Source organism: Pinus tabuliformis, chromosome 6 (assembly GCF_031772625.1).
Source record: "Pinus tabuliformis cultivar Carrire ecotype Pingquan chromosome 6, CPIR1, whole genome shotgun sequence".
Lineage (NCBI taxonomy): Eukaryota > Viridiplantae > Streptophyta > Pinopsida > Pinales > Pinaceae > Pinus > Pinus tabuliformis.
In genome coordinates, this window is record NC_142292.1 from 1,477,931,713 (window position 1) to 1,477,957,525 (window position 25,813).

Below are 25,813 nucleotides of genomic sequence, written 5' to 3' on the forward strand. Positions count from 1 at the left end.
ATATGAGCATGATGTGTGGTTCACCTTCTCCCATTGATGCCCCAGCACCCATCCTATCCATAGAGTCTAGGACTCATGGGAAGTACCTCTCATCTGGCCAATAAGTTGGGAAAAAATGGTTAGGGACCATAGCACTACCGATGGACGCATTGTGTACTGTCATGCTCCCTATGACTAGGATGCATGATGATCAACAACTTGATTTGGGATCAAGGATTGACTTTTGTCAGTGAAGAGTGGTATGATCTTATGACTCACTCTCGATCACTTATTCTTCATTTTTACTTCATGGTTCAGCAGAGCAGGGCAGTGATGACAGGGATGGTACAAGATGAAAGGATGGCATGATGATAGATGAATTGGCAGGGGGAATTCTCCCTAGTTAAGAGGGAGTGTTAAAATTGGCAACTAGGGCCAAATTCCACCTTATGACATCTCATATGATGGAGAAGATTATTGCATTGGATTCCTCTTTTCGAGGGGTCCAATTTTGATATAAAGATCATCTCATTCTGACAAGCAGAAATGGAATTTTGAATTTATTCTCTCTCATGCACAAATTGTCAAGGTCAGACTCAGTGAAATGTAGCCTCATGAAGCCCAATGGATGTCTCTCCTCACCCTCAACGAACTGTATAAATAGGAGTGACCTCTCTCTCTCATTTGGACATCACTTATCTCATCACATATCTCTCTCTCCCCTCTCTTGATTGGTTCGTACAGCTTGGAAGCTTCTCTACTTCGCACGTGTGAAAGAGGACAAATTTCTGGACTGTTTTTGAAGGCCGAAAATTTCAAGAAACAAGGCAGCATTGAACAGCGTTGACTTGGGTGACTTTGAATTGCGTTGACCTCGTTCTAGCGGGCAGAATTCTGATTTCTAAAGGCCGCATTGATTGGCACAATTTTCGAGGTGATTGGGACAATTTCACTGAGTTAACTTCAGCGTTGACTTTCTGATTTGACCGCAGAATTTACAGCAAGGTTTTCTCTCTCCTTTGACTAGTTTGGTCAATCTGTTTTGGGATGACTGTGACTCTCTTGGAAGGCCAAATTCTTCTGTTGTTGACCGAGCTGCTTAGAGGACATTTTTGGGGCTACTTTGACCACCGTTGACATTCTGGTTCGGGCTGCATTGACTGCTGATTTGGCAGGACTGTTTTGGGCATGTAATTTTGATATTTGTACTCTCTCTCTCTCTCTCTCTCTGCTGAAGTATTGAAGAATAATAAGAAGATTTGATCAAAGGGTTTCCCCACATTGGGGTTTGTCCCTGGCACCCACCATATCTTGTGTCCTCTTGTCTTGGCTTGACTTCTGCACATGTTTTTATGTTCTATCTACGTTTACTATCAATGTGTTTAAGTTAATGTGGTTGCTACTAGTATAATTGGAAATTGTCATTGGGATGCTAAAGGAACCATTGAAGTAAATTGTGCTAAAGCATAGAACATACCATTGTTATCTAAAATTAACACTTCTCCTTGTAGGAATGAAGCGGGTGACTCCTCAGAGAGTTCTGGTGATTTCAAGAATGAAGTGGAAGCGATGATCTCTCAAATTGGAGGACAAATATTAAATGAAGCCAAGTCTCATTTCTCCCTAGTGATGGGCCAGCTGGAAGGCATGCGGAAGGACGTGGAGATTGTCCAGGCAGCTTCGCAAGATTTGAAACAAGCATTTGGTATAGGAAAAGGTGGCGTCAATGAGCAAGATGGAGGCGACCCAAGAGCTCCCTCTCCAAAAATTCATCATGCGCCATTTTAGAGAAACCCTGAGGATGCAGGTCAGCGAGAGGAGGTTGCAGCGACAAAGCTGGAGAAAGCAGAACAACAAGCTCCAGACAAAGATGCTAGTTAGTTTTTATATGTAGTAGTTAGTTTATATCCATATTTTTTTTATGGTTTGCAAATATGTACTGTTTAATGGCATTTTTTGGCGTGCATATAAGCCAAATGTTGTAAGAAAGTTGAGACTATCTCTGAAATCTTCTGGTCTTTGGTTAGAACTATTTTGGAGGAATTTAGAAATGAAACTGTTGTCGAACGTACTAGTTCTGGCCAGATTCCATCTTATTTAATAGAAAATACCCTTTTCTTTGAAAAAAAAATATATAAAAAATAGGAGATATGTATGATATGCATGAAAACCAGCACTCTTGGAGGTCTCAAAATAGTACCAATGTCTTGAGGATAGTAGCATCCTGGGTCTGCAGTAAATCTAGTGTTCTTCTGCTTATATAGATGCATCTTGACATTGTAAACAAGAATTCAGCACTTTGGATAAAGTAAAATGTGTCATCTTTGCATCGATGATGTGTTAAAAGCATTGATGTGATGGTATACACCACTGAAGTTAGAATATATATGCAGGATTGGTCATTTGAAAATTCAAGTGCAGAACCAAATAATTTGAAGGGCAGGAGTGATAATTTCATATTTTTATTTGTGGAAGAATAATGATTTTAAAAATGATGATAAACAAAAAGAATAGTTTGGTAAAACTGGTGTAAGCACAGGTACATTTATATACTTGACCAGGCTAGTCGAGGCCTCAAGCACACCACATTTGTAGAGCGCGAGATATCGTTGCACAGAGTCTAGATAGGTTGGGGAAAGGTGCCTTCCTTAAGAATCATTCTCTAGAGTCCTTAACCTAACCTTTTTCTCCTTAAATGGTTGTGCCAACCTCTACAAGGCCTAACACCCCCCAAGGCTTCAATCTCTATATCTCTTATACCTAGCCATAACCTACACCACAACAAACCAAATTTGTATCATAGGAAGCACATACTAACCTTAAGGACCCCTGCTTCATTCTTACGCATCTTAGAAAATGTTATATAAAAATTAGTTAATTAAGTAGTTATTAGGCAAAGGGCATGATCAAAGATCATGCCCATTCACCAAGAGGCATAAATCCAGAGGCCTCCCACAAATTGTAATCATCTTCTATATCTTTTAATAATAATAAATATGAATTTGTTGAATAAGCTGAGTTAATTGTGCCATCTGTTATTGGAGCGGGTCATTCTTCATTGCTGGAAAGGATCACAGTTTTTTCCATCATTGTTATCCCTTCCACGTGCGTTATCCCGGCCGCCATCATTCGTCATCCCTTTCACTGCCCTTGTGTCCACGACCACCGCACTCTCTGTGTGCAGTCCCCTGTCTGTAGCCCCACCGTCCTGTCCATAGCCCCGCAACCCTATCTGTAGCTTGTAACCCTATCCACAACCCCGTACCTCCCTCGTTTTGTCTTATTCCTCGCCGTCCTCCAATTCCAACCACCTCACCCGCCGCTATCTCCGTTGTTATTCCCCGTACCTCACCCACGCGCCTGCATCTCAGCTGACCGTCGCATTAATATATAGTTATATGTAACTATATAGTATATAATTATTATTATTATTATATATAGTTCATATAATTTAAGAAAGAACAACAACAACAACAAAATCTTTATGTTCTAAAATAATTTCAATATATAATAAAATTAATTAATTTAATTTTATTATATAAAAAAAAAAAAAAATAGCTCAAATTAAGGAAGAAACTTTAAGCTGGCGGACAAATATACACCCCCACAAACCCGTTCAATGTCATCGATGACAATGACCGATTTCAGCAAAAAATTGAGTATCTTGATTCTTGAGAATAGGATTACTAGTCACTCCAATGATTTTAATCAAAAATTAGTCGATCTCGAGAGTAAGGTTACCGGACATTCCGACAACATCAAGAAGCTTCAGGATACGACAAATCAGATAGAACAACAGCTCGGACATAACCATATCAAGTTCGAAATGAATCATAATCAGACAATGACAATGCTGATTGTTTTGTGCGACAGGATGAAGATTACACCCAAACAACTATTCCAGGATGATGGAGATAATCAACAGCACAATTCATCAAATTCAACAAATTTAGCAAATTCTCATGAAAAAACTAAGTCCAAAAAATCATCCACGCACCATCACGAAAATAGTAACGCGATTTTTCAAAATAAGCATCTCTGGAATTCATTCACCAATCAATACCCTCATTTCGCTCTATCGTTAGGGACGCATCAACGAAGAGCAAAAATTGAGCTATCCAAGTTGGACGGTAACGAAAAATGCAGCATTGTGTGGCTGAATAAAGCAGAAGAATATTTCAAGATTTACGATATTGACAATGATAATGAAAAGATTAGGCACGCTTCCATGAAAATGGAAGGTGAAGCATATAATTGGTATATGTAGTGGAAGAAGACGACACTCGCTATCAGTTGGAGAAAATTTAAGGATGCATTCTTTAAAATATTCCAAGGTGTAAAGGAAGAAGAGTTCTTTTCAACGCTCATCAGATTGCGACAAAAAGGAGATGTGGATTAATACACTTGAGAATGGGAGACATTAGCAACACGAGTACCTAGGTTATCAGAATCTCGTCTAATTCAATCATACATCTCCGAACTTAAAACTCATCTACGAGTAGAACTTGAGCTTCATGACATTAGGTCGATAGAAGTAGCAAGACGAAAAGAAAAAACTGCTGAAAATAAATTTGAAAAGATACTATTGTCAAAACCAGAAAAAAAAGTATATTCCAGACGAAGAATTCTCCAGTATGTGAATACCAATGTTTTTAAAACCGGAACCGGTGACCGGACCGGTCCACCTAATGAACCGGTTTACCGACCGGAACCGGTCTAACCGGGACTGGTTTGGTCTAAACGAACCGGTTTTAAAAAAATACATTAAATAATTAACTTTTAATGAAACAAAACTATTTTTAAGATGTAAAACCATGATTCCAAGCAAATAGAGAAAAATATGCAAAGTTTGCTCATGTATATACCATGTAAAGGTGAATATATCAAAATGGCACCGAGTACAATACATATCATCGACAAAATAGCAAAATACATAAGAAATGAGGCTCTAAATGGCCTATAAAGTCCAAAAACAATGTGACAAGCTATGAGGCCATTGACCTACTACAAGTCTACAGTGTACACATGATCAATCATCAAGTTCATCACCACTACTAGACACAGGATCATCATCAGGAGCTACATAGACATCATCTGGTTCAGAGTCTGAGGATGCCTCAGCCTGATCTGCAACCTCAGTATCAATGCCACCAATGACAATAGAAGTGGACCTAATGGAAGCACGAGTTTGTCGACCTGCATGACTAGTGCCTTCCATTGGTTCTTTGCCTTTCCTTGATGCCTCTATTGATCCTAGTTCTGATGCCACCACATAATCTGCATCATCCCCCGCTAAAGCCATGTCGATATCAAAATCAGCCTCAAACACAAGTTCTTCAGTCTCCTCCACCCATTCTAATGTTGGATCAATATTGTCCAACACAATGGCATCTAGATCAGGAGTTTTGCTCATCATTTGGAGCTCCGATTGCATTTATAGTTTAGCCCCAAACCATGAAATCCTGAAAACCATTAAGTCTGCTGAATTTTGAGTGAAATCTAAAATTCTAGTTTCTCCATATGAAATCCAATGAGGTCGAAACCACTCTCAAACATCCTGAGTCATTTCATGGTAATGTTAAAAATTTAAGTAAAAGGATGAAAATGAAAATTAAAGGAAATGTCACTTTTACTTTAAGAATTTAACATTACCATTAATTGCTAACATTGTTAGGGTTGAAACACCCTTAGTTCCCCCCAAAAACTCCTGAAACACAGTGAAAAATATGATTTTTAAACTTTACAGTGGGCATGCCTAAAACCGGCCGGTTTAGGACAGAACCGGCCGGTTTGATACAAACCGGCCGGTTCCGTCCTAAACCGGCCGGTTTTCACCGGTTAGGGCCAAAAAAAGGTAAAATGCCAAGTCAAACCGGGTTTTTTGGCCGGTTTGGACCGGCAGCCTTGCCAACCGGCCGGTTTGACCGGTAACCGGTTTTTGAAAACAGTTTTAAAAACATTGGTGAATACAGATAATACAAGATATGTTCCACCACATCTTCGTGAAGGCGAAAAGTCTAACGTGGAAATGCAAAGGATGAAAGAAGGCAAGTGCAAATGCTGTGGCGAAAAGTGGGACCCTAAACATAGGTGTGCTAAAGGAAAAGAGACAAGGAACCTATATAACTGTGAAGCAACTAATGATTCAAACAGTGATGAATCAGACATATAGAAGGAATAGAAGATGCCTTAGAATTCTCTCCAGAGTTAGATGACGGAAGCATTTTGCAAGTGTCATTATCGGCTATGACAGGTATATCACAACTCTAGACTTTAAAATTAAAAGGACATATAAAGAAGAACAATGTAGTGGTTCTCATCGACTCCGGTAGCACCCACAATTTTTTAGACTCAACCATGGAAAATAGATTCAACATCTTCACATTTCCCATGCCCAACATTAAGGTGATGGTAGCCGACGGTAAGAAGATTGAAAAGGTCGGGAAATGCCATAAGGTCAAATCGCATATTCAAGACTTTAATTTAAAATCTTCGTTCTACACTGTAACATTAGGAGGAGTAGAAGAGGTCTTAGGTATCCAATGGTTACAAACCCTAGGCACTTACTTTGCCAACCATCAAGAGCGGTTTATAAGCTTTAATTGGGAAGGGCAGAGGTACAAGATTCGAAAAGGAGTACCAGTGTATGTAGTACAACGTCACCAATTAGAAATGTTATCTGCAAAAGTGATCAGCAAAGAGTCACCAGAAGTACAAGAGCTATTTCAGAAGCATAAACAAGTATTCCAAGACTTGCCCATGAAAATGTTGTCTAACAGGGAAATGAGGCATACAATAGAAGTCAATGCGGGATCAGACCTCGTCAACATCAAACCGTATCGATATCCACATCAACAAAAGACTGAAATTAAGAGATTAATCCAAAACCTTTTAAAATGTGGGATCATCTCGAAAAGTAAGAGTTTGTATGCTACTCTAGTGGTATTGGTAAGGAAGAAGGATGGTTCATTCAGGCTATGCATTGATTATAGAGGATTAAACAAAATAACGATTAAAAACAAATTCCCAATTCCCTTTATCGACGAAATGTTGGATGAACTACATGGCGCAAAATACTTCTCAAAATTGGACTTAAGGTCAAGCTATTACCAAATCAGAATCAGGTTGGAAGACATACCAAAAACTGCGTTCTGAACACACGAAGGTCACTACGAATTTAAAGTAATGCCCTTTGGGTTAACCAATGCACCAACAACATTCCAAGCCACTATGAATGAGTTATTCCATCCATATCTTAGGAAGTTTGTATTAGTATTCTTTGATGATATTTTAATTTACAGTAAAACTTGGAAGGAGCACCTACAACATCTGGATAAAGTTCTTACACTACTGAAAGAGCATCAGTTCTATGCAAAGAAATCCAAATGCACCTTTGGGAAGGAAGAAGTAGAATATCTCGGACACATCATATCCCATGAAGAAGTAAAAGTGGACCCTAATAAAATCAAGGCTATAAAGGAATGGACCAAACTAGTTAATATATCCAAGCTAAGAGGGTTCTTAGGATTGACTAGATATTACTAAAGATTTATTAAAAACTATGCACATATAACTACACCTCTAACAAACCTTTTAAAGAAGAATTCATTTCAATGGAATGAGGAAGCAGGAAGGTGTTTTGAAGAACTGAAGGAAGTTATGTCTAATGCCCCAGTCTTGGCAACTCTAGATTTCTTTATACCATTTAGTGTGATGCTTTTGGGTTCAGTATAGGTGCAGTGATAATGCAAGAAGGGCATCCAATAGCTTTCGAAAGCAGGAAGCTCAATAAACGATAACGTCTTAAGTCCACATATAACAAGGAAATGCTCACTATTATGCATGCATTGGCCAAGTGGAGACAATATCTTTTGGGAAGTAAGTTCTCCATTCGAACAGACCATACAGTCTCCAGCAGCTCCTTCAACAAAAAACACTTTCTGAAGAACAATAAAAATGGATTGAAAAAATTGTCGCCTTTGACATGGAGATACTACATAAAAAGGAAAAAGACAATGTAGTAGCAGATGCCCTGTCTAGGAGGGACGACAAACCAACACTGCTTGCAGTCTCGGTTGTTGTCCTGAATGGTTTAATGAGATTCGAAGTGAGTATGCCAACGATCTAGAAATAACTGCGCTAATCAATAACCTTCAAGACAACTCAAAATTTGAATGGAAGAACCATATTCTATGGTAAAAGGGAAGAATCTATCTGAATTCAAACTCCAAGTTTAAATCCAAGATACTCAAGGAGTCACATGATTCACTGTCAGTCGGACATGTAGGATTCTTTAAAACTTACTACAATGCACGTCAATCATTATTTTGGAAGGGGATGAGTATCGATATTTAGAAATATGTAGCAAAAAGTGACAAATGTCAAAGAAATAAAAGTGAAAATATTATGACACCTAGATTACTTCACCCCTTAAACATTCCGAATCAGAAATGGGAAGAAATATCAATGGACTTTCATGAGGGATTACCTGTCACTGAGGGCAAGGTTAAGATTTTCGTAGTAGTCAACAGAATCACCAAATGTGCTCACTTTATTGCAATGAAGAAAACGGACTCAACTAAACAAATTGCTAAGATATTTTGCAAAAATATTTATTTATTACAAAGTTTTCCGAAAGTCATTATGAGTGACAGAGATGCCAAATTGAAGGGTAATTTCTGAAAGGAATTGTTCAACCACATAGGAACCTACCTAAATATGAGCTTCACTTACCACCCTCAAACGGAGGTTGTCAATAAATGTTTGGAAGCCTACCTATGTTGTTATGCTACAAAAAAACAAAATAAGTGGGTTCAGTGGTTGCATCTTGCTGAATAGTGGCATAATTCTACTTATCATATGTCAGCAAAAATGACTCCATTCCAAGCTTTGCATGGGTACGAACCTCCGAAATGGAAGGATCTAGCTACCGTCCAAACAAATCTACCAACTATTAAAAAACAACAAGAAGAAACCCCAAAAGAAAATTTAAATAATGCAAGAAACTGTATGAAACAAAAAGTTGACCGAAACAGAACCGAGAGAGAATTTGAAGTTGGAGAATGGGTATTTGTCAAGCTCTAGCCATACAAACAATTGTCCTTGAAACAAAAAGGAAAAAAATAAATTGGCACCAAAGTTCTATGCACCATACCAGATCAACAAAAAGATCAGCCAAGTTGCATATAGTTTAAGCCTTCCGGATAAAAGTCATGTTCACAACGTCTTCCATGTAACCTGTCTTAAAAGGGCACTGGGCGACCATCAATCAGCACAAACAACGCTTCCATTCTTAGATGATGAAGGGTGGGTCATTTTAGAACCAAAAGGTATCATATCCACCAGAGGAAAGAAGCTTCGATCTCGTCTAATCAAGGAATACTTGATCAAGTGGAAGGACTTACCAGAAGAAGAAGCTTCTTGGGAGACTGAAGCATTTCATCAACAACATCCATCGTTATGTATGCTTTGAGAACAAAGCATTTTTTTGGGAGGAAGGAAATGTTATATAAAAATTAGTTAATTAAGTAGTTATTAAGCAAAGGGCATGATCAAAGATCATGCCCATTCACCAAGAGGCGCCCAAGGCAGTATAAAGCCAGGGGCCTCCCACAAATTGTAATCATCTTCTATATCTTTTAATAATAATAAATATGAATTTGCTAAATAAGCTGAGTTAATTGTGCCAGAAATCGAGTGTCCCTATAGAGTCTAGACCATTTGGTAAGGCATAAAGTGTCGTTAACATAATACACAGGAACTGTAGAAGTTTTATATAAAGCATAACAATAATATTGGGGGGAGTGTGGAATAACTTGGCACTGAAAACAAAATGAGCAGGGTGAAATAAAGCACAAGGAGTATTAGTACCAATACATCTACGTAAGACTTCCCTGGTGAAGTGTGTTGAGGGTAGTAGAAGGAGCAATTTGGGGCACATAGAAAGAATGGTGGGAAGAGTGGCAGTGGCGTCCATAAGGAGAGAAAGGGGATTAAAAAAAAGGTAAGTGGATGACTATAAAAGGGAAAACAAACTTAGGAGAAGAATGAAAAGGTGGTAGGATAAAAGTGGAGGAAGAAAGAAAATCAGAGAGGATAAATGGAGCAAAAATCCTAGAGGGAGACAGCTTGAGACTTAAAACGCTTCACACTTTCTTAGGGACCATAAATCCTTAGTAGGCTCCAAGGGAAGTAGAGTGAGTACCTTAGGGAATGGTAAGTAAACTAGCATCCCAAACTGAGCATGGAAGAACATGGAGTAGGACATCCGTAAGCAGACATATTTGGTTATCAGGTAGTCTTCTTTGTTCATCTTTAGTAATTTGCTTGGACATTTAGAGTTATTAGAGCTATAAAGTTACCATAGTTGTGGACAAAATTTGCTTATACATAAGTTTGTTAAAGAAACAAAACTAATTGGTTTTCTTTCCAATTACCTAGGTTGCCGGAGGCAAGCCTTACAGTGGTGAATTTTAGAACGGCAGTATAAATGAGTCCAGTACATGCACAAAGCTCCTCCAAGCTGATCATAGGGGAGAGTTATGTTATGATGAATTTGTTGAATTTTTAAGTGGCCATTTGAAAGCAGTTCATTACTCCTTACATTCCCCAACAGTATGGGGTTGTTGAGTGAAAAAACCACACAACTATGCAAATGGCTATATCCATAAAAGAATGTTGGGCAGTGCCATAAAATATTGGACAGAAGCACTACACACTGTAGTGTCCCGTTGAATCGATTTCCCAGAAAAGCAATGTGAGTCACCCCAGAGAAGGTTTGGTTCTCATGCAGAGTGCTGATTTCTAAAGAAAATGAAATTTGCATTTTTGTCCACTAAACACCAAAATGGGATGCGAAAGTGCAGGAAATTAATATTCACAGGTTTTAATGATCAACATAAAGGCTTACATAACAGAGCAGCATTCAGTTGAGATGTCAATTTTGTACCCTGTTTCAGATCAGAAGTCACATCTGAAAATTGATAATTATGGCTGCTGTGAGACTGAATATTCAACTAAATTGGATGGCAAGAAAGTGCAGGAGACAGGGAAGTCATCCAGAGTTAAGTGCACAACAATGGGAAGGCTGAAAAATTTCCAAATCAAGCAGAGGCAACACTGATTTGAAGGGATGAACATAGAGGGAAATGCCCAAGTGGTGCAATAACACTCTAGAGCACATGCAGTTAGAGGAACTTCATCAACTGAGCAAGGAATGACCAAGCAGGAGACAGAGAGGAGAAGGAATGCAGCATGTTTATTTTTCTCCATTTAATGTGGTTGATAAAAATGATGATTGGAGATAAAATCTCATGGAGGGTGAGGGCAAAGTGGCTTCAATAATGAAGCAGGATAGAAGCATAAGCTTTTTTGTGCCAACAAGGTGTGTAAGAGATGTGTTTATTGGACACATTATACTTTGAGTTTGTAACATGTATCAATGGTAAAGGGCTGCAATCTTCATCCAACATTGATTCCGATCCAGCTGGTGAGTCAACAGTCAGCCAAGTGGTTTGTGACGTGACGTGTTCTACATCAACCATTTAAATTATATGTCATGCAGTTCATATTTTCACTTTTTATTGCTTGCGTGGTCCAAATAAGTTGGGCATTGTTAGATGAGCAGCTATGTTATGACCATTAAGGGAGGGCATTAGAGTCTCTACCATGACACATTACACATTTGGAATAATATCAATCATCTCCTGTGAAATCATAAGTCTGCAATTGTGTATGTGTGACCCTTAGAGAACTGTACTCTCATCTAGGGAGTAAATACCTGGCAATTATGGTCAGCCAATTCTGTTGCCCTTCCAGCTATGAGATTGTACAGTAGAATTTCAATTGGAGCCTGACACAAAAATTCAAAAAACAAAAGCTCCTGCACACAATTTGACACCATCAATTGGATATGATTATCATGGAAATGAACACCAAGACCACATGAAGTATATCTTTTCCAGTATAACCTCAATTGTTATTGCAAGGCTCCACTATGGTGGAAATCGGAGATACCAAAAATGAGGACCACAATCGAACATTAAGTCAAAAAGATACACGTTCAATCATAATCATTCAGATTCCAACAGTAATATAATGCTGATAGAACACAACCTGACCTCAGTCGAACTGCAGACAAGTTGAGCCTATCCATTAGGACGAAATCTGACAACTAAAACCTTCAGAACACCTTGCTGAAAAACAAAGACAGACAACTTCTTAGAATGATTCCAATGGTGACTGCCCCACATTGTTCTTGGGATCAACCAAATGACTTCAATAGAAATAAATCTAAGTAGCATTTTACAATGAAATCAAAAAGCGAAAATCCACACATAGTCCAAATCAACCTCCTACTGACAGACGAAATGAAAGCAAGCAACTGATTTTGTGTCAACCAATATTTAATGAAGTTCAAATGAATCTTATAATCAATAAGGGAAAGCAATTAAGCTATAGGGAGAACAGAATATTATTGAATTTCAACAACACATGACAATGAAAACTTTGAACAAGGTGTCGCCCAAACCTACGCAAATTTTGTAGTAAAAATCGCATATTCACAAATTTACATCCATTCTTCCAAGAAGTTATGCTGGAGCTACACTAAATGTGTAGGCACTCCTAGTTGGGTCCCATGAGGAATATGCTTTTCACTCCAACCATACTGCTGGCCCTTCAAATTGTTTACCAAGTGAATCCCAAACTGAAACAATAAAGATCTTAAAGGTTGGTTAATCTAAGCAAAAAGAGCAATTATTCAAACATATTGTTAGTTTTTTCTTAGAAAAGTATTTCCTTTACAAGCTAACTCTGTGATTATTGTTCATCTCGCAACCTACGGAATGCCCGTGATGAGCAACTCCACAATTCGAGACCTTCGCGGCGTCTGAGACCCCGCGTGGCCGTACTGTTTCAACTTTCAAGTCATCGACCTCCATGTAGCCAGCCACCCTCAAGCCATCGTGTTAAGCCCTCGAACCGTAGAATCGTCATGCCTTTCCCTCTGTTCGCCCATCCGCATCTGCAATCGAGGTGCCACGAGTCTAACAAACAGAGCAACCTTGAGCAGGCAACACAACAGACTGGGTAATTTGAGCCACTGGTAGCGCACTTGCGCTAGCTCTAGCAACAACCCATGATTAATTCACGTGGGTTCTGGCTTGATGCCCCTCGCGTCGTTTCTGTCCTCTTCCACCCTTCCCTACTCCCCTACGCTCCATCCTCTCTATGTTATCCCCCTCCTTATTGTTCAGCCCAATGTTGCATGAAGTGAAAGCGAAGCGGAAGCGTTTTTTGGAAGCGGGGACGCCGAAGCGTCATTTTCCAAAAATCTAGGAAGCGAAGCATCCGCAGAAGCGTCTGCTATATATATATATATATATATATATATATATTTTATTTTTTTGCATTTATACTCAAAACAAACATCCCAAATACCAAATTAATTGTAGAAGACATGAAAACATGCATATTTTTGCATAAATCAAGATAGATATAACATCCATTGTACATTAATGATCTAGAATCTAGATTCTTCTCCTCTTGTCTAGCCTTTGCCTCTACCTCGATTGTCTAGGGATATTAGTCAACATTGCCCAATTTTGATCAAACTACCTAATTCAAGACTTAAAATAAGGTAGAAAAAGCTTAACATGTTTGATCGATGATTTTGACTTGATTGAAAGGTAATTTTTTGCTAAGGGCGTGTGGCGTGACAAAGGAGTTCAACAATTAACACCACCAACACTAGGGTACATATAGGGCTTGGTGCTCTTGATTAAATGCTAATCGAATACCTTCATACTTGATATAATCTAATGAAATGCCACAATCCCATTGATCCTGAATTCCTGAAAACTGTTAAGTCTGCTGAATTTTGAATAGGATATGAAATTCTATTTTCTCCATATGAAGTCCAATGAGGCTGGAACCACTCTCAAACATCCTGAGTCATTTCATGGTAATGTTAAAAATTTAAGTAAAAGGATGAAAATGAAAAATAAAGGAGAATGTCACTTTTACTTTAAGAATTTAACATTACCATGAGGGAGCATCTGCTATATTTATATTTTTTTTTTGCCTTCATTCGTCACCCTAACCCAAGGTGGACCCACCCCCAACAAGCAAACTCACCTAAAATTAAAAAAAAAATTGAAAAAAAACGATTTTCTAAACGCTTTTCCGAAAGCTTTTCTGGAAGCGTACGCTTCCTCCTCTGAAGCGCCACGCTTCCGACGCCCGAAGCGCCACGCTTCCGACACCCGAAGCGCCGTACGAAGCGCGCTTCGGTGCTTCCATACAACGCTTCCAAATTTCCAGGAAGCGGCTAAAAAAGCCAAAGCGGCGCTTCCGAATTCGGAAGCGCCGCTTCCGACCAAGCTTCCTAGGCGCTTCCGTACGGGATGCGCTTCGGGGCTTCAAACCGGGGGGGGCGCTTCGTGAAACACTGGTTCAGCCCCCACCCCCGAAACCCCTCCACCTCTTCAATCACAACATCAACCCCCTGCCTGCCCTTCTCGACCACACACATTACCCCTCTTTTGAATTAGCACGTAGACAACCATCCCTACGATGGTAGGAGCAAAATTACAAGGAAATCCGAATATTATAGTGGATTACACAATGAGTTGCACACATGCTAGTACAAAGGAGCATGTTCTACAACTCACTCAAAAATAAACAGGAAGAAATATGAGTCAACAAGCCACTTTTAAATAGAAAACAACAATAAAAAAAAAAAAGACGCCTATTGACCCATGGGCATGTATGGTTAGCGATTAGGTGGCTAGCAATCATTCATAACCTTAGGGCCATCATTTGGAATTCCCCTACCCTGCCTACTTCTAGCTAGAGTCTCTAAATGAAAGTCTAATTAGGGGAGGCAACAAGGATTGAGTATCTCAGTGGGTTTTTGGAATGGCAAAGAATCTTTTCGGTCATCTTCAAGCATGATCTTTCATGGTCTTGGTGCATCCAATATCCTCTTTATCAGAGAGACTCACACGAGCACTCTACGACCACTCCTACACATAGCAAGTTATCACTAGTCTTTGGCTTGTCGACAAGAAACTAGATCTTCAGGTGGTGTCAGAGGTTTAACTGTCGTTGCCTGCATGACTAGCGATTCCCTCAGGCATATGATTTCTCTAGTGGCTTTAGGCAATTTTGCTAGCTTTATGTGAATTCATCTTTTCAACTCCCTTCCCAGAGACATCTACATGGTGGTTTGTTACTTCCCCCGTATTTCATTGTAGTTTGTTATTCAGTCATTCAAACGAAGACCCCTATTTGGACTTATACATTGGCATCATTTAGTACTTGACAATGGGGAATGTCATCTTGCTAGGCAACTTTGATGCCAATACCAAAGCTCTTTAGGTCCCTCTCCATGATCACTCAAAGGATGTGTTTTGCATTCAAGAACCAGATCTAGATTGAAGAGGACTTCAACAATTATTTAATGATGTCTTTGGGCCTCTTATAGGCTATGGCAGACACCTTTTGCAACTTAGTGAATCCTATGAGTTGTTGATCCTAAAATGTCTCCCTTGCTTCCCATAGTCTTGCTTCTTCACTTGTTGACCTCATGATGGAGGGGTGAGTGTAGTAGATTATATGCTCTTTTATCTTTCTTCCTTTCTGTTGACACCACCTTCCATTGACTCCCCCACTCCTGGGCCACATTCGAACATTTTTTTATTTGAAAATGGTGATCCTGACATCTTTACTAACCATCTTCATTGAATGTTCCCATCTAATTCCAATTCTCATGCTTCAATTCTACTAATGCTAAATACACTTGTCTTTCATCCACCATTTGGTAAGTTTCTCTTTAGTCCTAACCCCATCAACCTAGACCCACCTCATCTTCCCTAGGAACTAGATCTTGTCCCATGAATGTTGTATGACAATGAATGTAATTGGAAAAAGTAACTATGTTTGGTCTTCAATAATGTACTTGAGTCATCATGTAATGTACTTGTCAAAAGAATAAAGAAAATAATTTTTATTATTATTATTGTGACTTATTAAAACATGGGTTTCATACTTGGGTCACTATGTTTTAGGTCAAAGTCCCCATTGAAGACTTCTAGGTTTTACTCTGAGTCTATAGAATTATTGTACATTTAAATAGACCCTTCTTGGGCTTTTGAATCATGTAAAAAGGATAAGTATTGAGTCCGTTGACCACTCCATGCCATCTACCCCATAGTTGTACATTTTTTCACGCATGGATTTCTATCATGTCCAAACACTCAGATGATCCACATATTCATCATTATCAACTATATGTACACTAGAGTTTTGTAAACTCATTCTACATTTTGTAATGTAAATGATCCTAGTAAGACAAAGGTATGTAACAACCTAGGTAAATTTATTTTTCTAGTGATGATTTCTATCCTAAGAGGTTTTTTGTCTCACCAATTCATGTGTGTTTCTAAACACAGATGATTGGTAGAGTTTTTCCCCCCAGCCTCACCCCAAAGCTAGGATGGATTTTTTTGTCAGGATTTTAAATGAGTCCTAGTGTTATTTATTGAGTCTCTATAAAAGTGATTTGGAATAATCCTAACTATTTGGTTAGATTATTTTATTACAAGTCACTTAGTCTACTAGATCATATTTTGTGTCGCAAAAATGGGTAATGTTGAGGGTCTATAACGAACAAGTGTTCCCCCTTCATGGGTTAGAAATGTAATATTTCATGTAAAAAATATTTAGTGCATGGTCCCTCATAATAAGACACCATAGCTAAATATTAGAGGGTTGGAAAAATTAATAATCCCCTCATGAGCCAATTAATTAAAATTTCTGGCTAAAATAAATTAAAATACTAAAACCAAAAATTTAATTAATTTAGGTTCTAGGAAAAATTAAATTCTCCAACATTTAAAATTCGTGAGTCTTAAAGTTTTTAATTTTTGGAGGTCCCCAGCCAAGGGAATATTGAAAATTTCAAGATATTTTGAAAATTTCAAGATAGTTAAGTCCGTCGACTTTTTGCGACAATTAACTCAAAATAATCATTTTTGAGTTAATTGAAAGGAAATTAAAAGTGAAATTCGAATTTCCTCAAAAAATATTAAAATAACTTTATTTCAACGGTGATGATTAAAAGATCATTTGATCTTCACCAACGATTGAGATTGTTTTGACGGGGATCAAGCCAACTAGCCATTGCAGAAGTTTTCTATAAACGAGACGCCTCTCTCCATTATTTGGATCCGATTTCTGAATCATGTACTTTCTCTAAGAAAGCTCTTGTAACATTTTCTTGCTAATAAAACGCAAAGACTTTGGGGTTTCAAACTATGGTGTTCCTCTTTCAGATTTATGTGGTAATAGCGTTCTTAATGCTCTGTTACTTTTTATTTGAATTTGTTGATTAAAAGCCTTTGAGGATTGATTTGTTCACAGGTATCTTGCACAGATTTCTGGGTTTTTAAAATATCATTTTGATTTGATAGAAGTAACAAGTATCACTATTTCTTGATAATTTTATGATTATTTTTTATCTTTATTAATCTAACAATCAACTCTAAATTTCCAAAAGTTGTCATTTAGGATTTGGGTGTTTGGGGAAATCCTCAGCTAGATCAACCAACTCTCAAACTACAGAATCTAAAGAGCCCGTTCTTTGTAAATTTCTGAAGACATCTTACAAAACATTTTATTGCAGGGTTTTTCTTGGGCATTTGCCTTTTTAAATTTTCAAATTTATTTCTAAATTTGTCCAAAATTTGTTTAAATCTAGCTAATAGAGGGCTTTTGATCTGCAAATCTGCCAGATCTGTAGAATATTATTGTAGATTTGTAAATATCAAATTTCTAATTCAATGGGCTTTTGGGTATTTCATAGTTTTTGTATATATATATGTTTTGGGGTTTTCTATCTTTCATTTGTGCAGGAAAAAACCTGAAGATTGCAGGCAAATTTGGGCATTTTGGAGACAAATCTAGGCTATAATGCCCTACTTAATCTTATTATGCAAATTTTATTAGTGTTTAAATTACCTGAAAATATTGACTTATAATTATCAAGAAATATTGGTATATACCTACATTTGTGAAACTGTAACTTTATTTACTGATATAAATTTTATTATTGTTATTATTCAATTCCCAACTTGTCTTCTCAAATTTAATTTTGATAGGATATGATCTCCTTACATTTATTCCAAATTAAATATCCATATCCCAAGGTGTCTTCTCAAAATCTACTTGGGAGAAGATATGGTCTTCTCTAATTAATTTCCAAATTAAATATCCATATCTTATCCCCAAAATGTCTTCTCAAATCTACTTTGAACAAGATATGGTAAGAAAAGTCAAGGATACTAAATGAAAAGATGAGGGGGTAGTCATGACATTAATGATAGGTGGTTGAGATGGATGGGAGAAAGAGGCATAAAAGGGGAAGGATGATGAAAGGAGAGAGGGGAATCCTTGGTCTTGGCTTTGGTTTGGAGGATTTTGTTTTGAAAGAGGAATGTGGAGAAAGAGAAGAGAGAGAATGGAGAGATAAATAAGGGGATACAAACTTAGATCTAGAAAGTGTTTGTTAAACTTGGACACACTACATCTGGTTGGACTTGGGCTCGGAAGGCTAGGGAACCTATGGAGGTTCCATGGGCTAGGAAATACTTCCTAGTTGATTGGGAGGCAAATCCAGTCGGGTAGTCAAGAGGAGCATCCCAACAGAGTCAGGAGCTTAGGAGCATCTCAATTAAGCTATTGGAACAAGTATTCCTTCGTTTATTGATTACTTATGTAAATGGTTGCAATGAAATTCTTACTAATTTAATTTATGGTAAATAATTTTTAATGGTATATTATCATCAAATAATTGTTTAGATATAAATAAGTTATTTCCCATCTTATTGTGTTTAAAAATAGAGAAACTTAGTTTTTAGTTAGAGGACCTTAGGAAGGAGCCTCACACATGGTATTAGAGCCTAGGTTCAAAATCTGGACCTTGAAGCCTACCTACTAGAAAAAAAATATTGCAAACAAATTTAATTATATTAGAAACCATTGAATTATTAAATGACATTGACCATAAATTTAAATGATAAATATATATATACTACTAAAACCATTTGACTTTTTTCAAAAATGCTAGAGCAACTCAAACAACCTAAAGAAGTCAATTCCATTACAATCACTTTCAATTAGCTTGATGATTTGATTTAATCAATCATCACTTGCAATTTCAAAAGACAACATCGAAGCTAAAAATACATTTTGCAGTACTAAGTCCACTGTAAGATCTAATTCTAAACCTTTGTTATGAGAAATTTCCAAGTTAGTTGTATAGGCAAAGGCAGCATATTCTAATCAATCATACTGGTCGACAACTCCTTACGCTTGACCTTTATGACCAGCCACAGAAATTACTTGTCAAAGTCTAAACAATACAATATAGATCTTGAGAATAATTCCATTGGTACGTAGACTGGACCTGCCTTAACAAGGGACATCTATGACTGCTACAGACCAAAATTATGCTTAGAGACATCAAACTTTTATGTCAAATAGAAGTAAAATTGGGATCCATTAAAAATATCACATACTAGAAGGATAAAAGAAATTGCGTCGACGTGAATCAAACATGCAAACTTCTGATCTGGTGTTAGACACGCTACCATTACGCCATGGATCCCTCATAACCTTGCAAGATGTTATGGTTCCAACATCCGAATATCACTTATGAGAATTGTTCGACCCACCCCTGCAGTGGCTTGAATTATTCTAATGCCCTGAAGAGACCTGATTAACCTTGGCTGCCATTCTTCTTCTTTTGTCCCATGACCTAGCTGCCCAGAACTGTTAGATCCAAATGAATAAACTGCTCCAGTCTTTGTTAACACAATACTATGACCAGGGCCAACAATGGCTTGACACTTTTCACACCTAAAGCATACTTCACCAGCCTTCAAAAATCACAATACCAACTTCCACAAACCTCCACATCTTTTTTTTAGGCTCTCTCTTTCTTCTTTTGTCACTGGTTTAAATACAGTTCTTCTTTGGCGCATAACCAATGCTGCGAGTTCAAAAATAAACAGATCAAAATCAGGGGAAAAGTTTGCAGGTTGTCTGAAAAACAAACATGTAGCCTCAAGGCTTGCAAGATCTTGTGGATCCAAATCACATTCGGTAAGCACATGTAAAACAATTGAGGGATTAGCAACTAGTGGGAACTCCCCAAGAGTTGAATTTCCAAAGCAGTGGCGTTGCTAACGCTGAAAAATTTGCGGCTGAATTAAAATAGCAAGAGACTGTTCGATGATTCCATGGTATTGTATAGATGGAGCCTGCGAAAGGGCTCCATTCACTGTAGTGTCCATGGGCTCTAAATATGTCACCACACCACAGCTGCTGGAATCACTAGAGGGTATTTTCGTGGTACAAGCAGCTATTGGTAACTTCTTCACTGTCGTACTTTCTAGAGAAGGCAAAGTATATACATTCTCTTGGGGTGTGGATGTTAAACTTGGCTCTTAACTGTGTTTCTCTTTCAGCTTTTTTTCTGGGCTCTTCCAACATACCACTCCCTATCATCATTGATTTTTTTTTTCCATTTAAATTCTCAACAACATTAGCAGCATCATCTGCATTTTCAAAATTAACAAACCCGAAGCCTTTGGATTTCCCATCTGCATCTCGCATAACAACTGCGCTGGTGACAGGGCCATAGCTACAAAAAAAAAAACCCTTTCCAAATCTTCATCTATGGTTGTTTCTGACAGATTTTTGACATAAACATTGCTGAATTTCGATGTAGCAGTAGCTCGATCTCTTTCCTGATGTCAAATAAATAGACCAACATAGACCTGCTTATCGTTCATCAACATACCTTTCAACTTTTCAATGGCACTTTTTGCTGAGTCATCTTGCTCAAACTTAACAAAACCATATCCTTTTGACTGACGGTGACCATTATCATCTATGGCCACTTTGCAAGAAAGAATTGGACCAAAAGCAAAGAACGTATCATGCAACGCTCTGTTATCTATTGATTTATCAAAATTCTTAATAAAAACATTTGCAGACCCACTTTTACGAATGTTGGGATCACAGTGGGAAAACATTATCCTCATTGGCTTTCCATTTAAAGGACTAAAATTACGGATATCCAGAGCACGGCTAGTTGTTCCATTATTTTACTGCGTCAATGCCCACTATGGAGTAGTATTGAAACTGTGTCGAGAACATTACCGGAAGCGGACATATCGGTTGCTTTGTCAATGCATTGCAAATATCCATGAAGTTCAGGGGATTTTCCTTTAGCATCTCTATATTCAAATTCAAACCGATGTGATTGGAACTTGATTTGATTTGATGGTAGCGTGTAGTAACTGATTAAAATGAGACAGAATCCACTCGAAGCACCTCTCAAGTTGCATGGGTCTAACTCTTTGTGAATGTGCAGTTATGCCCAACCGGCTATTTCTATGGCCCACTTCTCGCACTTCCCAACATTCTCTCTTTTCAAGAACGCATTTCACAATGGACCAAATATCTAAACCCACCCACAGACTGACATTGGTACACATGCTATTTATTTTGTGCGTACTACTAATTGTGATATAGGTAATAGGGACCACCTCAGCCAATTTATCCGCAAGTCGCCCTTAGGACATTGGACAATGATTGTCTTTCCCCTTCAATAATGTTGGCCTTCTATTCATCTTCCTATTATTAAATATGAATGGATTCCTATTGAGACAAGTCTCTCAAATGTTCCTCCCACGCCAGGTTTCCTATTTGAAGTCTTTTCATTCCACTGTTCTTTCTTCATCCTGGACAGCCTCTGTTTCTGTTTTGCTTATCCAAACTAAACTCATTCTTCATCAAATGCATTATTAGCACATTTGGCAAAGATTAGCGTACACGGCTCTATCTTACACTTTGATATTACTGCACATCATTTGGGATAACCACAAGTGCCACGAATGCAAAGGGTCTATGTATGCTCACATTCGAGGTAAACCCATACCACAGGGTCCAAGGCCCGACACCACCAAAGGGTTTAATCGTTGTCATATATTTTCGGTCAAAGGCGAATTCAAAGGGATCATATATTTTCGATGAAATGGTGGGTTGGGTGAAACACTAGATATTGATCTTATTTAACTTCAGGAAGGCATTCACCACTATGGTTAGGGACCTAGACTAGGGAAGTGACTAAACCTGGTCAATCGGTGCTTAAGTTGTTGCCATCTCTATGTTTACCCTTGCGCCTTCCCATCAGATTTACAGCATTCAAATCTCACAACAACAACAAAAAGAAGACAGAATCATCTGTTCATATGATTAATCAAATTAATCTCCCAGGGCATTCATTTCTGTATTCAAAACATGGCATGCTCATCTATGAAACTTGTTTTGTTCAATGCCTTTACTCAATTAAAAAAAAAATATGTTGTTTTGTTCAAACGACTTTAACATCTTTACTCAATCTATATAAATATTTATATGTTTTTGTGAAACTCTTATAGAAATTTAAGTGTTTTTTTTTATTTAAAAAAAAAAGGTCTCTTCGAAATTGAGTCATAAATATTGACCAAAAAGCCATTAGTTTTGATGAGTTAAGAAGTTATGAAAATTATATGTTAAATACATTTTGAAATTAAAATTTATGTGTTTGGTCTAATGCAAGTATATAAATGATATTATAAGAGAAATTAATTGTCATTCTCCATTCTATTAATATCACAAAAATGGCTCCCCTGGATGTGGGTGATTGAAGGGACGGGACGGGCGATTAATCGCGGCCACCTGCCAGCCATGCGCAGTGGAGCAGATCACACATGGGGGCAGGATCGTTATCAGCTGCGCGGGAGTGGGATTTATGGCATTCAGCAGGGGAGCATAAATGCTTCGTTCACCTCAGCACGCAAGCCAGGGTCCGGCTCCTCGGCTCCCATGAAGGCTGCAGTAATGGCGGGAGGGCCTCGAGGCGCAGGCAGGTGTGATATATACGGTTGTGGGTTGGGCTTCACTGCGCAAATTCATGGTCTGTTCACTGTGCAAATTCATGGTATGTTCATGCAGCCTCTGGAGCTGCGAGCTGCTCCAAGTGTTTGCCTTTCTGTTTGGGCTAATCCCCCGCCTGCTTTTGGTCTCCCCGGGACTGTTCTGGAACTCAATTTCGCATTGAGCTCTATACATTTGGGCCCTGCAATCATGGTTCGGCCTCGACAGCGAATGCTCAGCCGTCGAGGCACCTCCCGTGGAGGATCTTCGCGCCCCCCTGTCGACGAAATATCTCCCCATTGCTGCCATCGCACTCAAGAAGCAAACCCCCTTCGGTCCAGTCAATTCCTGGATTCCAGCGCTCCTGATTCCGCTTCCTCGCCCGCCTTTGGCTCTGCCATTTTCAACTTCAACAGTTCTTTGAACTGTCCCCGGATCAGCGCCCATGTTTCGGTGCTCTTCATTGAGGAGTCCCCTGATGGAAGCGATTCTAGAGACAGTCGGGGGACGATGCCAGCTGATGGCTCCGCGAAAGCCATGGAGACTCCCTCTGCAGATCCTGTGAATGTTTCAAAAAGCCCTCTTGCTGGTCCCTCGGGAGCTCAGGAGGCGATGATCAGCCAAAAAGAAGATGTCAATATGGAGACCGTTCCAACTGCAGCGGAGGTGGCGGAATTCGGGTGGTGCAGGGTAGTGGAGGAGGATCCTGAAGACTAGATGCGCCTTCTTACCAGGTCTCTGCGGCCCATCTGTGAGGGCATTCGGCCACTCTTGTTGTTTTTGGATATGTTTTGGATATGTGTTACTGTCTCTGTGTCAATGCTGATGGCAAATTGTCTATGTTTGGGTTCTGGAATTTTTTCTCTGTGGATGGAAAGTGTTTGTCTCCCCTGCGCGGGATTAGTTTGCTGTTCCACTGGCGCCCCTGCGTGGGTTGGTTTTTTTGGTCTGGTTAGTCCTCGGAGACTGCAGTCTCAGCTGTTCCAGGCTGCCATTACTTCCAGGCAGCTGGTTCTTTCTGTTTTGTAATGATGTAATTGTTCTCTGTTTATGTATATAATAGAATAGTTTTAACGAGAAAAAAAAAATATCACAAAAATGGCATTCTTTCATTCCACAATATTTTAGGCTTTGTCTATGAAGCTCGTGAGAATTCACATTTATTTTAGCAATGTTTATTTTTCTTCTTTAATCTAATATTGCAAACATATATATATATATATATATATATATATGCATTCATGGATAATTGCTTAAAAACCTTGCTCCAAGGACACTGCCTCTTCAAGAGGTGAGACCAATTGTTAATATGTCCTATAGGAGATCCCAAGATTCATAAAATGGACATAAATGATTTTAAAACATAATATAAAGGATGGGAAGGAACAACTAATGGCCATAGAAAGAAGACATGATTAAAAAGGGTATTATTCACATTAGTATTTAATTAAATTATTTGAATATATTAAACCAAGTTATTAATTAGCTTAATATTAAATTAAATGAATAACTATGATTACAAAAGAAAACAATTTTGTGTTAATAAAGCATTAGAGCGTGACTTACAAGTACATTGCACCAATACCCTAGCGAGTATCAAGAGAAAATTTGTAAGTTATGTAGAACTCACACATGAGAGGATTTGGTAGATCCTTGGGAATCTTCTAAGTATTAATAATGCTTGTTTACGAGCATAGTAAAAGAAAAACTTATGACTATCGTTATACACATGTATGTGAGTCAGCTAAGAGTGGACAAGTCCTAAGTTGGATTAATGAGTCTTGCATATCATACAGATATTTGAACAATTCAAAATGGTGAGGACGCGAAGAAATCAAGGTCAAGGAGGGTCATCACAAGGACCTCCTACAAATAACCCATTACCTTCACTGGAGTTGGCTCTCATCTTGCGTTCCCTAGAAGCAATTAATGAGACTTTAAGAGGGTGCCAAACAATTGAAGTGGAAGTAGAGCACCCTCCATCAAGGTTAGGAAATCTCGAGGGATCAAGAGACTCTGATAGAGGACCTCCAATGGAGGACATTACTAGGGAGCTCCAAAAGATTAAGCTCCCAGAGTTTGTTGGAGTTCGTGCCAGCGAACGTGTAGAAGCCTGGTTAGAAGGAATGAGAAAGTGCTTCGCACTAAGAGATTATACTTCCAATTCAAAAGCTATGATAGCGATATTCTTACTCAGAGATAGTGCTCTGAATTGGTGGGCTAACTTAGAGCGTCAACTACACTTCACTCCGAACACAGTTACTTGGGAGTTATTTGAGGAGAAATTCAGGGAAAAGTACCTACCAGCATATTATGAAAAACAACAGGTAGGAGCCTTCCATGCTTTGGTACAGGGAAATCGTACAGTAGAAGAATATGAGATTAGATTCATGGAATTGGTCAAGTACATCTCCTACATGGATACTGATCAGCGCCAAGCATATCGTTTCATTTATGGATTGAACCCTAAGATTAGGGCAATGGTGCGGACGTGGAAACCATCTTCAGTTGCAGAAGTTGTGGAACATGCTTGTTATGTTGAAGAGCAGTTAGACTTCAAGGGTGGAAACAAAACCATTTTTCCATAACAACCAAGTTTTATGGGGAAGGCCCCTCGTACCTTCGCCAGAGGGGGAAGTTTGAGGCCACCACCATATGGGAACAGGGTTGTACCCAGAGCACCGACAGTGGGGATTTCAATGGTTACTAGTGCAGCTTCACCCGCAGCTCCAAGGATTTGTGCAAATCAAGGTCATACACGAGGAGCAGAGGTACATACACAGGTGAAAATTTGCAGGCCGTAGACGTATGAAAAGGCTGTAATGCGACAGGGCGTATTCTTTTG

At 38.6% G+C, this 25,813-nt stretch overlaps 1 protein-coding gene across 7 annotated transcripts in view; it reads right to left on the minus strand.

The window, feature by feature from the left end:
* The window catches only part of LOC149264214 (uncharacterized), a 153,724-nt gene that overhangs the window by 62,800 nt on the left and 65,111 nt on the right, over positions 1–25,813 (minus strand). For 2 of the 7 annotated variants that reach the window (XR_016259611.1, XR_016259621.1), the window contains exons 6-7: positions 12,094–12,173; positions 11,759–11,860 (exon numbers count right to left, since the gene is read on the minus strand). The exons of 1 other annotated variant lie outside the window; for it this stretch is intronic. Coding sequence is in view for 2 of the 6 variants with exons in the window: in XM_089427678.1 (XP_089283804.1) it covers positions 12,133–12,173 (41 nt within the window). In the remaining 4 variants the exon portion in view is untranslated. Of the gene's footprint in view, positions 1–11,758; positions 12,174–25,813 lie in introns of those variants that run through there. 4 more of the 7 variants (XR_016259610.1, XR_016259618.1, XM_089427678.1 and 1 more) reach the window with 3 other exon arrangements.